At 30.6% G+C, this 14,965-nt stretch overlaps 1 protein-coding gene across 4 annotated transcripts in view; it reads right to left on the minus strand.

Annotated features, from left to right (window-relative positions):
- Window positions 1-7,212: 7,212 nt before the first annotated feature.
- Window positions 7,213-14,965, minus strand: part of LOC127720376 (uncharacterized) — a 63,478-nt gene continuing 55,725 nt past the window's right edge. For 2 of the 4 annotated variants that reach the window (XM_052226955.1, XM_052226953.1), the window contains exons 26-30: window positions 13,942-14,019; window positions 13,009-13,062; window positions 11,240-11,317; window positions 9,630-9,768; window positions 7,213-8,785 (exon numbers count right to left, since the gene is read on the minus strand). In XM_052226955.1, coding sequence (XP_052082915.1) covers window positions 9,691-9,768; window positions 11,240-11,317; window positions 13,009-13,062; window positions 13,942-14,019 — 288 coding nt within the window. In that variant the 3' untranslated portion in view covers window positions 7,213-8,785; window positions 9,630-9,690. Of the gene's footprint in view, window positions 9,769-11,239; window positions 11,318-13,008; window positions 13,063-13,941; window positions 14,020-14,965 lie in introns of all 4 variants that reach the window. The other 2 variants (XM_052226954.1, XM_052226956.1) reach the window with 2 other exon arrangements.

Genomic DNA, 14,965 nt, shown 5'->3' on the forward strand with positions numbered 1-14,965 from the left:
CTGCTAAATTCTGTGCTTTCTTCATTAAAAGTTCATGTAGGATGTCAGCCTCATAAGAATAAAAGAACAAGTCGACAAGAAGAGAACCACGGTTGGTACCGATTATTATTTTCAAAACTACGTCCTCCAAACGTGACAAATATGTTGTCAATCAAGAAATCAAACATATTGATAATGTCAGTGTCAGAGAATTTTTTGTTTGAATCAGAGTGATTTTTTACAAAGAACGATTTATCCCTCCCAAGAACATTGTATCTACGTGGGCCATTCGTCTTTCTGAAACATAGCAAGACCAACTCTTTGAATTTGTCATTTAGGTTTAAATGGGAAGCAAATAAAGTGAAGGAAGATCAATTTATTTTTTATCTTTGGTTGAGATTCCAACGTAGAACAGACATACGATCATCTAGGATTTCGTCCTTGGTAAGTGTCGTTGGGGTATATTTTGGGTCCCCCCAAAGTGAATTGTCAATACCTAATTCATGTATCAAGTGAATGCTATTTACATTCAAAAACGATGCTGTTTGAGGCTTTATACCATCTGAACAAACTTTAAAAGTCAGTCGGAAAGGACTTGACTTAACTGATTGACAAGAAGCATAAACACAACTTACAAAACGACACAAAATACTCATAGCTTGTTTAATATCAAGTGCAACTAATGAATAAATCATGTTTACCCAAACTGAATATAAATCAGTACACATCCGATTATCAAAGCGGGATTCAGTGTTACACCTTGAATAGCCTACAACGCGAAATGTTTATTCGGATGGTCAATCAATTCAGAGATCTTTGATAATTACGTAAGCAATATTAGTATACCGCTGTTCAATAGTCATGAATTGATTAAGCGAAAACAAATCCGGGTTACAAATTTAAACCGAGGGAAACGCATCACCTATAAGAGGAAAACAACGGAACAACACAAACACTGAACTACAACAAAAACAAACGCCAACATACATAGAAACGGACTATTTGATAACAACTGCCATATTCCTGACTTGGGAGAGGACATTATAAGAAAATATGATGGATTGAGCCTGGTTTTATGGCTAGCTAAACCTCCCGCTTATGTGGCACTTTAAAAAATACCGCTTAAATGACACCATTACGTGACTGAAATACAACATAAATAAACCCAAGAACACTCAGGACAGCGAAATACATAAATAAAAAACATATTAGTACATTACATCATGTTAACCACAGAATAACAGCAGACACCACCCATTAATTGAACCAGTAGACAGTTATCACCCTTTATTGTAAATTACAGTTTTGACATATAGTTATTTAAGAATTAATTATATTATGTCGGGATATGAAGGTTGTTTACATACAAATAAGGTGTCAAGCTATCTAAAAAAAACCAGGTTTAACCAATCATTTTATTCGGAAAACACTTATATATTTACTTAAGTTGGGAAAATGTCAGCAACCTTGAATGCAAAAGTGTTTTGCAGAACCGAAAGTCTTCTATTTTGTTCCTGTCGTTAAAAAACATACAGTTTTATAAAAATCACTTATAATTGTATCAAAGTACTTATAGTGAAATTCAATTAAAATTCAAAAGAAATAGAACTGCAGTTCTGGGAAAGGATATAATATTGTTTTTTCAAAGGTTTTACAGTATTTAACCTGAATCTGTTTTTAAATCAATTACACACGAAAAACGCTAAACTGGTAATGCAAATTCAATTCAGATGTGTAATATATGAAGATTACAAAAACAGTAAAATAAAAAAAAAATTAAAAAAAACAGTCAGCACTAGTTTGCATAAGAAAAGTAATGTGGAATGAGGACATTTTAAATTACAAATAACAAAAATGTAGACCATCAAAATACAATATTAAAATCTATCGTTGTGTTGCGTCTGATAAGGGTCGATGGCTATGTGTTAATCAGAAACGATCATACACTAAAATTGATAGCCAAGATCCTATAAGTGCCTAGACATGGAGGGCAAAATGACTAACATAGGCGTGAAAAAAAGAAAAGAATTTATCTAAGATTGACTTTTTCTGCAGAACCCTATGTTTAATAAAAGAATTCAACTGATATCTTGAAAACACCTGTTATCGAACATCCATACACATTTCAAAAGGATTATTGAACCTTACTATTGTTTCTATTATTTCCTATTCATTCGTTTCACCGGTATATATGTCAAAGTACTAGTTGTGAAATGAAAATTGAATTTAGATAGCAAAAAAAGTTTTGAATTGTGTGTGGCTTTTACAAATACAAATGTGGGTGATAATTATGTCTAAGCAATTGTTTTATCTGTTTAGATACCGAATTGACTAATGAAGAGAGATTTATGGTCGAAATGTGCATCTGGTGCAGAAAAAAATTGGTATTATACAAGTAACAAACAATGACTTACATAATAATCGAAATACAAAACAAAATCGTTTCTAAAATATTGATACAGTAATATTAAGACAGATTGGAGAGCTTTACAATTTAAACAAAATTCAACAATAACCGACCCCTCCGATAAGTCTCCAATCGTTATTGACTAGAATTGTCAGTTTTTCTACCGAATATCGGTAGTCAATCAATCAATCAAAATCACCGATAAAGTTTAGGTTTAAACAAACGTAAATAATAACAAACAACTCATGGTCAAAACTTGAGCCAACAAGAAACAGTTTTGATGAATCTGGTATCAACCAGTTGTAATTTCTATATCAAAGTCTTCTTATGGTTCTCTATCAAAATGTTTAAGCCTATATCTCTTTTTCAGTTTGAATCTCGGATTGTATGTTCATTTCTTTTCAGCATTTCTGTTGCATTTGTTCAGCATTTCTGTTGCAATTTTTCAACATTTCTGTTGCATTTTATATGTTCCTACAACCTCACTACCAAAGAAATTGTTGACGTCTTTTAACAATTCACGTATTTTCTTATATATCATATTTTGTCAAATGAGTATCAATAATGCAATACTTTCAACTGAATAGATCCTAAAATTACAATCATCATAGATACCAGGTTTCAAACTATGTATTTGCAAGACGCGCGTTTCGTCTACAAAAGACTCTTTAGCAAAATTCGAATCAAAAAAGTTAAAAAAGCCTTTTAAGGTACGAAGTTGAAGAGCATTTAGGACCCAAATAACCAAAAGGTTTGCCAAGATCAGGTTATTGATATTGGGGAAGAACATTCTAAGCAATTGAAAAAAAATTGTAAACAGTTAGTTTAAAATTATGATCGTATCAAAGATAATTCATTTCATCACAGAAATGCTGAATACTGGGCTGGTGATACCCTCGATGAGGAAACCTTTAGCAGGAGTGGCATCGACGGAATGGTTGTAAATAAAAGTCAACACAGATGACCAGGATGATAAAAAAATGTATTTTCCAGACGCGGATTTAGTCCACTAAAAGAGAGGCGAAAGATACCAAAGGGACATTCAAACTCATAAGTCGAAAATAAACTGACAACGCCATGGCTAAAAAAGAAAAAAAAAAGACAAACAGACAAACAATAGTACACACAACACAACATAGAAAACTAAAGACAGAGCAACACGAACCCCACCAAATACTGGGGTGATCTCAGGTGCTTCGGAGGCGTAAGCCGATCCTGCTCAACATGTAGCACCCGTCGTGTTGCTCATGTTAGTACAAACCCGGTAATAAGTTTAATTCGATAGGTCACATTCGGGAATCAAGCTCATCAGTGACGTTTGAATTGAAAATGTCTGTAAAAAGTCAAATTAAGTACGATACGTTCTTTATAAAGAAAAGTAAAACCAGTTTATTTATTGTAAATTATGATATGCATGTTTTGTGCAAACAAGTTTGTCTTAGACTTGTCGTTTCATCAGCACAGTCGATTGAAACATAAGGTCAAGCGACTTATCAATTAAGTGTTACTTGCGGGGTTTTTGTTTCTAAACTTAAGTAATATTTGAAATGATTTATTGAATGCTATTGGTATTTTCTTTCTTTTGGCCCTGATGTTTTTTATCGTTTTGTATCGCTTCTTTCGTATTTTAAATCATTTTAAACAGGCAAAAAATACCAATCTCAAAGTAGGGTTGTGTTTTATTATGCACTGCCAAATATATACAGGACTAATTGGAGTTTTAATTAAAGCACATTGACTGCTCGTAAACGCTACTCATATAACTACTTGCTAATTTAAGTAGCTTTCTTACCTGAGAGGATTTTGTTTCATAATAAGACATTCACTTAAAAATTGAAGCATAGTGAAAATTTTTGATTTGCTTATGTTAGTCCTGAAGCATTCACATAAAGTGCATATACGCTACCGCCATTGTTTTCACGATATTGCAAAAGTTTTGGGATAACGGATATATAGGAACTTAGTTGACCACCCGCTTTTATAAAATAACCATGAATGTTCGTCATCTTGAGTAATCAATCATACTTTATTGCCATTCTACTTTGATAATTGTTTTTGTTATTTTCTATCAGGATTGGTAGTCAATACCTTTTGATAAAATCGTAGAAAAACAATATGGAGATAATGTAGTACGATTGGAAATGAGAGAGCTATCCGTCATAAGATAAGGATGTAAATAAAAACGTGTTATAGTTCGACTTTCGACAATGAACGAAACCTATTAATTACAATAAGCTATGCAATACCCTTGGATAAAAAAATATGTACCCAAGTGAAAAGAAAAAAAAAATCGACTCATGTGGGGTAATGACATTACGTGATAATCACTTATGCCAATCGAGAGCCATGTGACATTACATTATCCTGGTTTCTGAAAGGCACATACAGAATTTGTTAGGGTTTAACATGTTTGTCAGTGCTCAAAACTTAAGACAATGGTACACAAGATAAAAACCAGAATAATTACTGAACTTTGAATTAATCAAAGGTAAACACCGATGCTTATGATATGTTGAAAATTTATTATATTTCACTATATTATGTCTTTATCCACCAGTAAATACCATTTTAACACAGATTTCTGAAAGGTAAAAATTATATCATGCGGGATGTATAAATTCCCAATAACGTCCGGTTAAAATGGGTATTTTAAATCCGATGCATCGCGTAGATTGTGCCACGTTGTGTGCACATGAAGAACCCTTGCAATCATACCTTGAGAGGTCAGTAGTTGACCGGTTTCAATGCTGAATTGCTGTCCCTATCAAACATATCATGTCTTTGCGAGTGGCATTCCAAATATTCCGCAATTATCCTGGTAGATCGCATATTGCAGGACCTTCATATTGTATGCACTAGTATTGTTTATATTTTTCTTTTCCTTAACATGCATGACATTGTTGCCATTGGACGTTAAGCAAACAATAATCACATTATTAAATTGGTTGAAAACAGCTTTAAGACAAAAGGAGAAATTTCAGCTATCGAATTATGAACTCTTCATTTCTATGTGAAAATATCACAGAAACTCCTGTATATGGAGTATATGTCTAACAGTTCATAAAATATTTCAGGGCATGGGTTTGTTTTCATTAATTACTTGTTATAGGATTGCTGCATACCAGAACAAGGAAGCTATTGAACCAAGGTTTCATATTTGTAAAATTGCTTGCAGCTCTTTGAACGTTTTCCTGATATAGTAATTATGTTGGTTCGTGCTGCTCAGTCTCTTGCTCTCCATATATCATGGTATCGTGGTGTTTGTTTTTAATCTTGATTTATAATATTTGATTGTCCAATCTGCTTCTATATTAAGTGTAAAACTATGATTCCACAAATTTTTTAGGAATATGTCTTTATTAAAAGCAAGAATATAGCAATATATCTTTGATAGGCATTATAAAAGAACTGATTAAATAATGAATAAAAATTATGAAAATACACGAACATTTTCCTCGATAGTTCTGACATCTGAGGAGAACTTACAAACGTTTATGATAATATGCATTTCAGAGTATAACGAATAAAAGAAGCACAATGTAATAAAACAACAATGACAATGGTAAAAATGACTAAACTATAATCATAGTTGATTCAAAATATGCATTAAAACAATGAAAATGTATGGAATTGTTATTTGAAATAATGTTGTCTATGAAAATGAACAAATAGCAGTGAAAAAAACAAATATAAGTAAAATAAAGTCATCATTTTAGATACTGTGGATTTATTATTATTCGTTAAATATAAATTTTCGTGGATTTCGTGGTTACTCAGTAACCACAAATTCCAATGTACAACGAATTACACATTTTCTATAAGAATGTATGCAGACTTTGGCCAAACCACGAAATCAAATATCCACGAAAATGCAAGTTTTCCTTAATCCAGGCAAATTGGTATCCACAAAAACAAATGAATCCACAGTGCACACCAAATGTTAACATCCATCCTTTCCGGATGCAATTGCTATTAAAGGGGCATTAGCTGTCAAATTTATGTTCACCTTTTCCATTCAAAAACATTCAAAACGTCTATATAAAAAAAGTCATTTAGAAAAAAAACACAAATCGTGAACTCGTTAAAATGTATCAAAAATTTCCATTGTATTTAAGAATGGTTGTCATATAATTAAGCATCGCGATGATCTCCGTAGAACGTCGTAGGTCATACCACCTGATGTAAAGAATACTATACACATAAATACTACGGCAAGCACGGGCAATTGCATAATGACAAGTTTTCTATGTATTTTAGGTTCCATGCATAGATTAAAAAATATGTAAATCATTATTTTACTTGTATGTGAATGATTTTTTGGAGACAAAAGTCAACAAAAGAGATCTTCCGGTTGCTGCCTTTTTTTTAACTTTTCAATGTTGTCATTCTTTTGTTTTTTTTAAAACTAAACATGTGGACCACGCGTAACTAACCCCCCTCAAGGGTCAATTTGAAGTTCACATGAATACACATTGAAATAAATTGTTGACTTGCAAGCCAATAATACATCGTCTATGTTTTGAGCTTTTTTTGATAAAATTAAACCAAGTTGACTGTTAATAGAGAAATATTATTTCACAATTTTGCTTTTTTTGTCAACTTCGTAGCTAATGCCCCTTTAAATTATATAAATTGTTGAGAATCAACTAAAACATGTACATATCATTAACAATGATAACAAATGATAACAAATGTATTAATGATCTTGTAATAATCAAAGTTAATTAAAACAATACATAACAACAATTAAAACATGCTGATTTTGTGTTTAGCTGGCAGCTATCACAAAGCTGAATAGATAACAATAAAGAAAAACAAAAGAATATGAATACAATTAAATTATCATTATAACTAAAGACCTATAGATAATACGTATATCCATCCTTACCGGATGCAATTAGTATTAATTTATATAAATTGTTCAAAAGTCAGTGAAAAAACACATATATAGCAATCTTGAATTAAAAAAAAAAATCTAAGTATGGTAACATCAACATTACCTTTTTTATAAATTCCCGAAGAAAACAACAACTAACGAACACACCACAAACTATTTATTGTTTGAACAGGAGAATTATAAGCTATCTAAAATTTCATTAGCCTTATATTTGCATATCTTGTTATTGTTTTATCGATGAAAACATTTGAGTTGAATAACATTATGATTGATAGTTACATCATTTTTAATGTTTGAAGGTTAGGGCAAGTATCAATTCTAAAAATACCAATTTCATATCTTACATTCGGAGTTATTATCAAAACAATTCTATATCAGCACCAGTGATCACAGCCTTATAGAATTGTTTTCATTTTCCGTATTATAGTCATTCATATGACATTCTTTTTCCATTTCATAGTTTGCTTTAGTCGTCATTGCATTTTTACTTTTACGGACTTTAATGATTTTTTTCCTTTGTGTATTTTACTATTTTTTTGTTCTTTTATTGTGTTTCAAATTTTTCACCAATTTTGACTTTTCATAGTACATTATGACAACTTATCTTAATTGTTGTATTAACACATGAAAAAGTATAACAAAATTAGCGAACTCCAGTGCAAATCCAATAAAGGGGAAGTCCATAAAAACTGTCAACATCAAACGCTATCAATCAACGGAACAAGTGAAAAACAACTGCCATTTACCTGATTTGGTACACACATTTTCCGTAAAATAGTGGGTTAAAACTGGTTTTAAATGTAAATACACATCCCATTTATATGACTTGTATAACAAACTTTGAACAAATTTACATAAAAAAAGGCACCACTACATTTGAAAAATACAATATTTAATTTATTATTTTGAGAAGAGATGACTGAAAGGTTGATGCACATTACTGCTGTAGACTAGATATTTATGAGAACGAAGAACCACTTCCAAGAAACGACGTAATAACCAGTCTAAAATAGATGGGAATGGTTTAAGTATCGTGAATCAATCTTTATTATAGGTATTTCTATGATTACCAATAACATGAACAATAAGTATCGGACAGGATTTATGTTTTCAAATGTTGAGCAATTTGGAAATGGGAGATAAAATTTAATTCAGTTTTTAATATTATGCTAGGAATGCAATTACCATTATACCCTTTTTAAATTTTTTTTTTAATTTGATTGATGAAAAATCATCTATTTGATGAGAACAATCTTTATACAGCTTCCTACTTAAAAAAAAGGAAAACACATTGTAAGGATTACATCGAATGCAGTTCTTTTTTACTCATAAAAAAACATTTGTTTTATAAGTATTGTTAATTATTGACTAGAGTTTGTAACACAGTAAAATCCAGAATTTGTTACACAGTAGAATCAAGTACTGGCAACAAAACATATAAGTGCACAAAGAATTTGCATTGGTTCGACACGATTCTATTCTTCACCTGTTAAGATATAGTCCTGCGGCTCTTTTCACAAAAAATCTTAAGAATAAAAATACTCGTAAGTCATACACATTTCAGTATAACTTACGATCAATCTTAATCGTAAGTTTTTTTGTGAAAAGAGTCGCTGAAATATAAAAAAAGGAGATGTGGCAATGAACCATATGTCTGTTGAAAAAAATGTTAGAACATGTACATATATCAATCTTTATGAACTGTTATGAACTTCTTTTAAAATGTTCAATTTTCATGTGTCGCTTTCTTTTGATGTAGAATCATTATTTTGTTCGTATTGCATATTGATTTGTCAAATTGAACAGAATGTATAGATCCTATGAACAGTGATTTCTGATCCGAAATCTATAAACAACTTCACTGTGCAGAACAAGCAGAAAATATAAAAAAAAGGTTTATTATTAACATTCAATTAATCTATGTTAATTTGATATTTCAAAATGATGATTGTTATAAGGAGAACACGCACGTATGGCGTACTTACGCCTGTTATTATGATGTGTGTTTACTTTGATAGTAGTTAATTAACCTTCATTAACCATTATACAAAAAGAAAACAACCATGTTTGGTCTATGTGCGGTGGAATCATGTATATTCACTCGAAAAATATGTCTCATGGCAGAAAGAGAATTAGGTTTGTTTTGGTTAATATAATTTTGCATACATTATTGAGATTTTAATAACTAATTTGCATTTAATTGTTCAAATAAACAAAAGTTACCGTATACACATGTATATTTATCGTATATTTATCATTGTATCGACATCAATGTATGCATAGTTTCCTATGTTTGTTGTAATGAATTGAAACAAAATTATTAAAAAATAATTTTACTTTATTTACTTCTAACATATTAATCTGATGACACAGACTGAATGTCAGAATCATCCTCATCTGACGATGACTATCCAAAGTGATGGTCATCATCCTCATCTTCCGTTAGGTCTTCCAAATTCTCCAGAGTTTTGGAACTTTTTGATAACTGAAGTGCAAAACAATATTACATACAATACTTTGTATATACATAGTGTGTTAGTGACCTATTATTAGGTCACTGACACCTTTGTAACGAAATTATCCTACCAACTGTCTTAACATGTGACATTCAGACTAGTGGCCTATCTAAGTGATCAAGTCGTCAATAGTAAGAACCTACTTCCATTGGTCTATACAAAACCAACTGCCAACAATAACCACTTGTTAGCTTTAATGTGTTTTCTGCATTTATTTTCAGTCGTTCATCATCAATTTCTTCATCTGTAAATTTGGTGAAACGTTTCAGATTTTCTTCAACGTCATGTTTATTTTACGAAGGTACGCAACACTGCTGCTTACCCAATATTAAAATAAAACGCGCCCACTAACCCCATTTTAAATATTCAGGGTCTCCACGCGGTTCTCTTTTACCAATCATATTCCTAGAAATGTTTAGGAGGTAAGATAAGTATAAGTATACTCCATGTATGAAGCATTTATTGAAAGATTAAGAATAATTGTAATGTTCAGTGTTTACATGTAGGTTGTCTTTATATCCAGAAATAAATATTTATATTATGTTTGAGTTAAGAATATGAAAAACATCATCCGTCTAAACAAATTTTATTTACAGAGGGAAACAATGGTCAAGTATAACAAATTGCCGATTGCCCCATTATTTTGGAAATGGATTTTCTTTTCATGCAAACGTTTTTGTTTTATAAAATGTCTTTATTACTAAATCATATAGATATAACAATAGTATACAAAGTCATAACAATATCAAACGTCACAGTGTTAACAGACTTTACGTTGATGTAAACACAATTTTAATGTCCGGGTAGCATATTTTCAAATCGAAAAAGACATTTTGTTTCACATCACGAGATTTTGCATTTATTGTCAATTATTGACATCATTAATACTAAAGGTAGGTGGTTTGCCATTTTTCCTATTAAGGATAGGCTCCTTCGGAAAGATATATATACATTTTCGTTATGCTTGAACATATTTAATTTGAATTGTTATCTCCTTGGCATACATTTTATTTTTATTCATTATCCAAAAAAATATTTATGAATAATGTGAAGTCAAAAAATTCCTACGAGGATTTTAGATGAACAAAACATGTACAAAACTACCAAATTGTCGATGGTGATATAACATTTGGAGTTTATCAATTGCAATTAGCTTATTCTACTGAAAATGAAAACTTGTAAATTACCAAATAATCTTTGTATTTATCTAATGACACAATGTACGTCTTTAAACGAGATATGATTAATAAAATAACTTAAACAAGTGAATTATATTATGACGCATCTGTTCCAGTAACTAGCAACCACATGTTCTTATTGCAAAATATTAAAAAAGGTGCGATTTTTTACATACATGAAGATGTTAATCGTGAATGACGTAATACTAAGAGGTCCGGGTAATTGTACACCTTGCGATGAACGAGAATATCTTTAGTTTACCTTATTATTTCGTTTGTCATTTTTTTCGTTCTGTGTGTCTTGTTTTTTGCTATTGGTATCCATTTGTCTCTGTAGCATCTGTTGGATATATTCAAATATTAGCACGTTATATATATGCGTTTGAATTTAATTAAAGATACTTTTACTATGAACCTATTCTAAACAAATAATGCGTTTATGGAAATATTTGTTATCCATGTTGTCAAAAATAACAAAACAATAATAATTATAAAGAAATGAAATGTGTCGGTTGTTTGGTAAACAGATGAACTTGATCCTTCAAAAAGTAGAATTTCTTCACGTATCATTATACCGATTATTGAGTTAAAAGTAACTCATATTTTATTTCGAATTCCCCAGTTTTTTTTAAGGGGATTTGTAAATTCGTGAGGGATTTATAAGATTTTAGCATCAGAAACATCACGCACAAGTCACATGTAACTCCTTTTCCCTCAAATGAATACTCGTCAAATATTTTCTATAAAAGGAAAAAAAAATGTATGCCTTTAAATATGTTGTGATATAATGTCAACTAACTTTGATAAAGTATGTGTGCGCTTAAAACAGACAAGTTTAAGTTGCAGAAACTATCCATTTACAATACAGGTTGTATAAATAAACTAGCTAGGTCATGCGGTTGTGATATAGACTTTTGAAATATATAAGATGTGTATACGTTTTGGAAGTAAAACCCTTCTAACGTTCTATGTCAGTGAAAATAAAATGTTGTCAAATAATTATAGTTTATGCGTTTCAATTTGTTTTAAAATTAAAGCGATGTAAATGTTGCTCAGTCTTTAGATTTCTATGTTGTGTTTTTGTGTACTGTTATTCGTTTGTTTTTTTTCTTTTTAAGACATGGCGTCGTCAATTTATTTTCGACTTATGAGTTTGAATGTCCCTTTGTTATCGTTCGCCTCTCTTTCAAGATAATCGTATATTAAGAACGGGATAATCGTCTCTAAAAGAGATATTTTTAAAATACGAGGACAACCCAAAAAGTATTTCGTTATAAAATTTCGAATAAAACACAAGATAATTTTGTTTTTAACTTTCTTTACATTTTAAATAATTTCATGTTTAGAATAGTTATATACCGTTTGAAATAGAATAATTAATAATTTCTTTTTATAATTTTTAAGTTACTGCAAAATATTAATACGGATAATGACTCTGATATTTTTCAGTTATTATAGTTTTTTCATCTGTTTCCTTTTGTCTCAAATGAGTCCTCATTGAAGACCCTTTTAACGTTAGAACAAAACGCGAGATCCGTATGTGTTCCGTACTCAAAGACTACAAATCAGAAATAAAAACATTTTCTACATTTGATGCGAACGAAGCACCCATGTTTATTTACCTGGATCAGTACCACTGAAACCTAATGTTATATGAGTACTTGCATAGGCAAGGTGCAATATAACTGAACGAAGAGTTAAACAGACGAACGCAGAATAAGGGCCCTGAATCTGAATTTTGATCAACATGAAATCTAATATGCAAATTTTACACAAAGCATGTTGACTACAATAGTATGATAATTATTTAAAAAGTTAAATTTGTACTCCAGTAACATATTTTACTTATGTCAAAGAACAGTGACTTACTATTTTTTTATCGGACGAGGTCGTTTTAAAAGTAAATTAGACTTTGGTTGACCAGCCAAACACGATTAACACCTTTTAACAAATATTGACTTTCATTTAATTTATGTATACATTTAAAAAAAACGACCGAAAGAATAGGACTAAGTAGAATTTAATACCAACCATTGTCTTTATTTCTTTTAACATCTTGTCCATATGGTGCTGGTTGCCCATTATCTAAAAGAAGACTAAAATATAGTGGCATATTTTTCAGTTGCTGATAACTTCTATCGTTACATTTTTGTTTTGTTTAAAGAATATTCTTTAAAGATTTTAAAAAAGTATTTTGCAACAATCAGACAGTTGTTTGTAATTACTGTCATGCATTAAAGAATCGTTACAGCCTTCGAATTTCCAAACTGCATTTAATACATATTATGACTAATGCAGTGACGGCAAATTATCAATACTGCATGTATTAAATGAATCGCCGCAATATACCCTGTTTGTGTTGAGGCGATGTAAAGCAAACACTTATTAATCCATTTAATCAAATTAATGTAACTGTTTTGATTTGCTTGAAAAAATAAATAAATTAAAGAATAAACAGATTCAAGATCGCTATCAAACAGACACTGTTACAAAGTATATAACAGTAAAATATCAAACTATTTTAGAATTCAGCAGATAATTGTGTGATTTTTGGAATAGCATTTTGTACTTTATCATACACCAATTAAATACTGAAAATATGAAAGAAGTTAGGAGCAAATTTTTAATGTGTTGTATAATATCCTAAAAACAGTTTTTTTAGAAGAATTGCAATTAGCTTATTCTACTGAAAATGAAAACTTGTAAATTACCAAAATAATCTTTGTATTTATCTAATGACACAATGTACGTCTTTAAACGAGATATGATTAATAAAACAACTTTAAAAAGAGAATTATATTATGACGCATCTGGTCCAGTAAGTAGTAACCACATGTTCTTATTGCAAAATATTAAAAAAGGGCGATTCTTTACATACATGAAGATGTTAATCTTGAATGACGTAAAACTAAGAGGTCCGGGTAATTGTACACCTTGCGATGAACGAGAATATCTTTAGTTTACCTTATCATTTCGTTTGTCATTTTTTTCGTTCTGTTTGTCTTGTTTTGTGCTATTGGTATCCATTTGTCTCTGTAGCATCTGTTGGATATATTGACAGAAATTTTCAATTATACATATTGAACTGGTAAAGTATTTAGAACATATATCTTTTACAATGAAATTGCCACATAATGGCATAAAATTGAAAATGAAAAAGGAATAACAAGTTAAGTGTCAACTTGCATGCTAAATTGATATAATGAAAAACAAAAAACAAAATAAAAACCACGTAAACGCTTCTGTTAACATATCTAATAGGTCGCATTATTTCTATTATCACAACAGTCACATTGTCGTTAGTTTTTTTTTGTGTTTGCAATGTTTGTGCTTAGCAGCGATCTGATGAGTCAAGCTCTTTTCAACTGTCATTGTTTTTTTTAAGTCGTGGAGTTGAACCATTCTCTAAGCTTATCGGATGGTTTGGCTCCGGCAAATATGTTTAACCCGCGACAATCTGTATGTAACTTTCCAAAGTCAGGAGCCTATATTTATGTGTATCATATTTAATTTTCGTTCCCTTATTTTGATATAAATCAGACTGTTGATTTTCTTGTTTGAATTGTTTTACATTAAGGATTGGCAATACCTTTTAAAGCTTTTTATCAGGTAATGAATATAACAAAAATGTTCAAAACGTGGTTAAGATCATAAATATGTAATATCAATTTTAGTACGAAAAAAAAGAGCTGTACAATTTAATCTAACATTATGTAATAATTAATTTACAGGAATTGACCGCATGAATGATTTTTTTTGTAAACACGGAATGAAGAATGGTGGTCTGGTTGTAAACTTTGGGCAAAACTGTATACTATCCAATTTTTCCACCCATTGGTTGTCAAATATCATCCAAAATAGCAGGATGGAACTATGGAACGTTGGATGTTCGTTTAATAAAACACTCTTCAGTTCTGCTATGATCAATAGTCGTAAGGCCGAATCAATTACAGAGTCGACTAGCACTTATACCCTAACATTATCCAAG

The sequence above is a fragment of the Mytilus californianus genome, unplaced genomic scaffold, assembly GCF_021869535.1.
Source record: "Mytilus californianus isolate M0D057914Y unplaced genomic scaffold, xbMytCali1.0.p SCAF_11, whole genome shotgun sequence".
NCBI classification, from domain to species: Eukaryota; Metazoa; Mollusca; class Bivalvia; order Mytilida; family Mytilidae; genus Mytilus; species Mytilus californianus.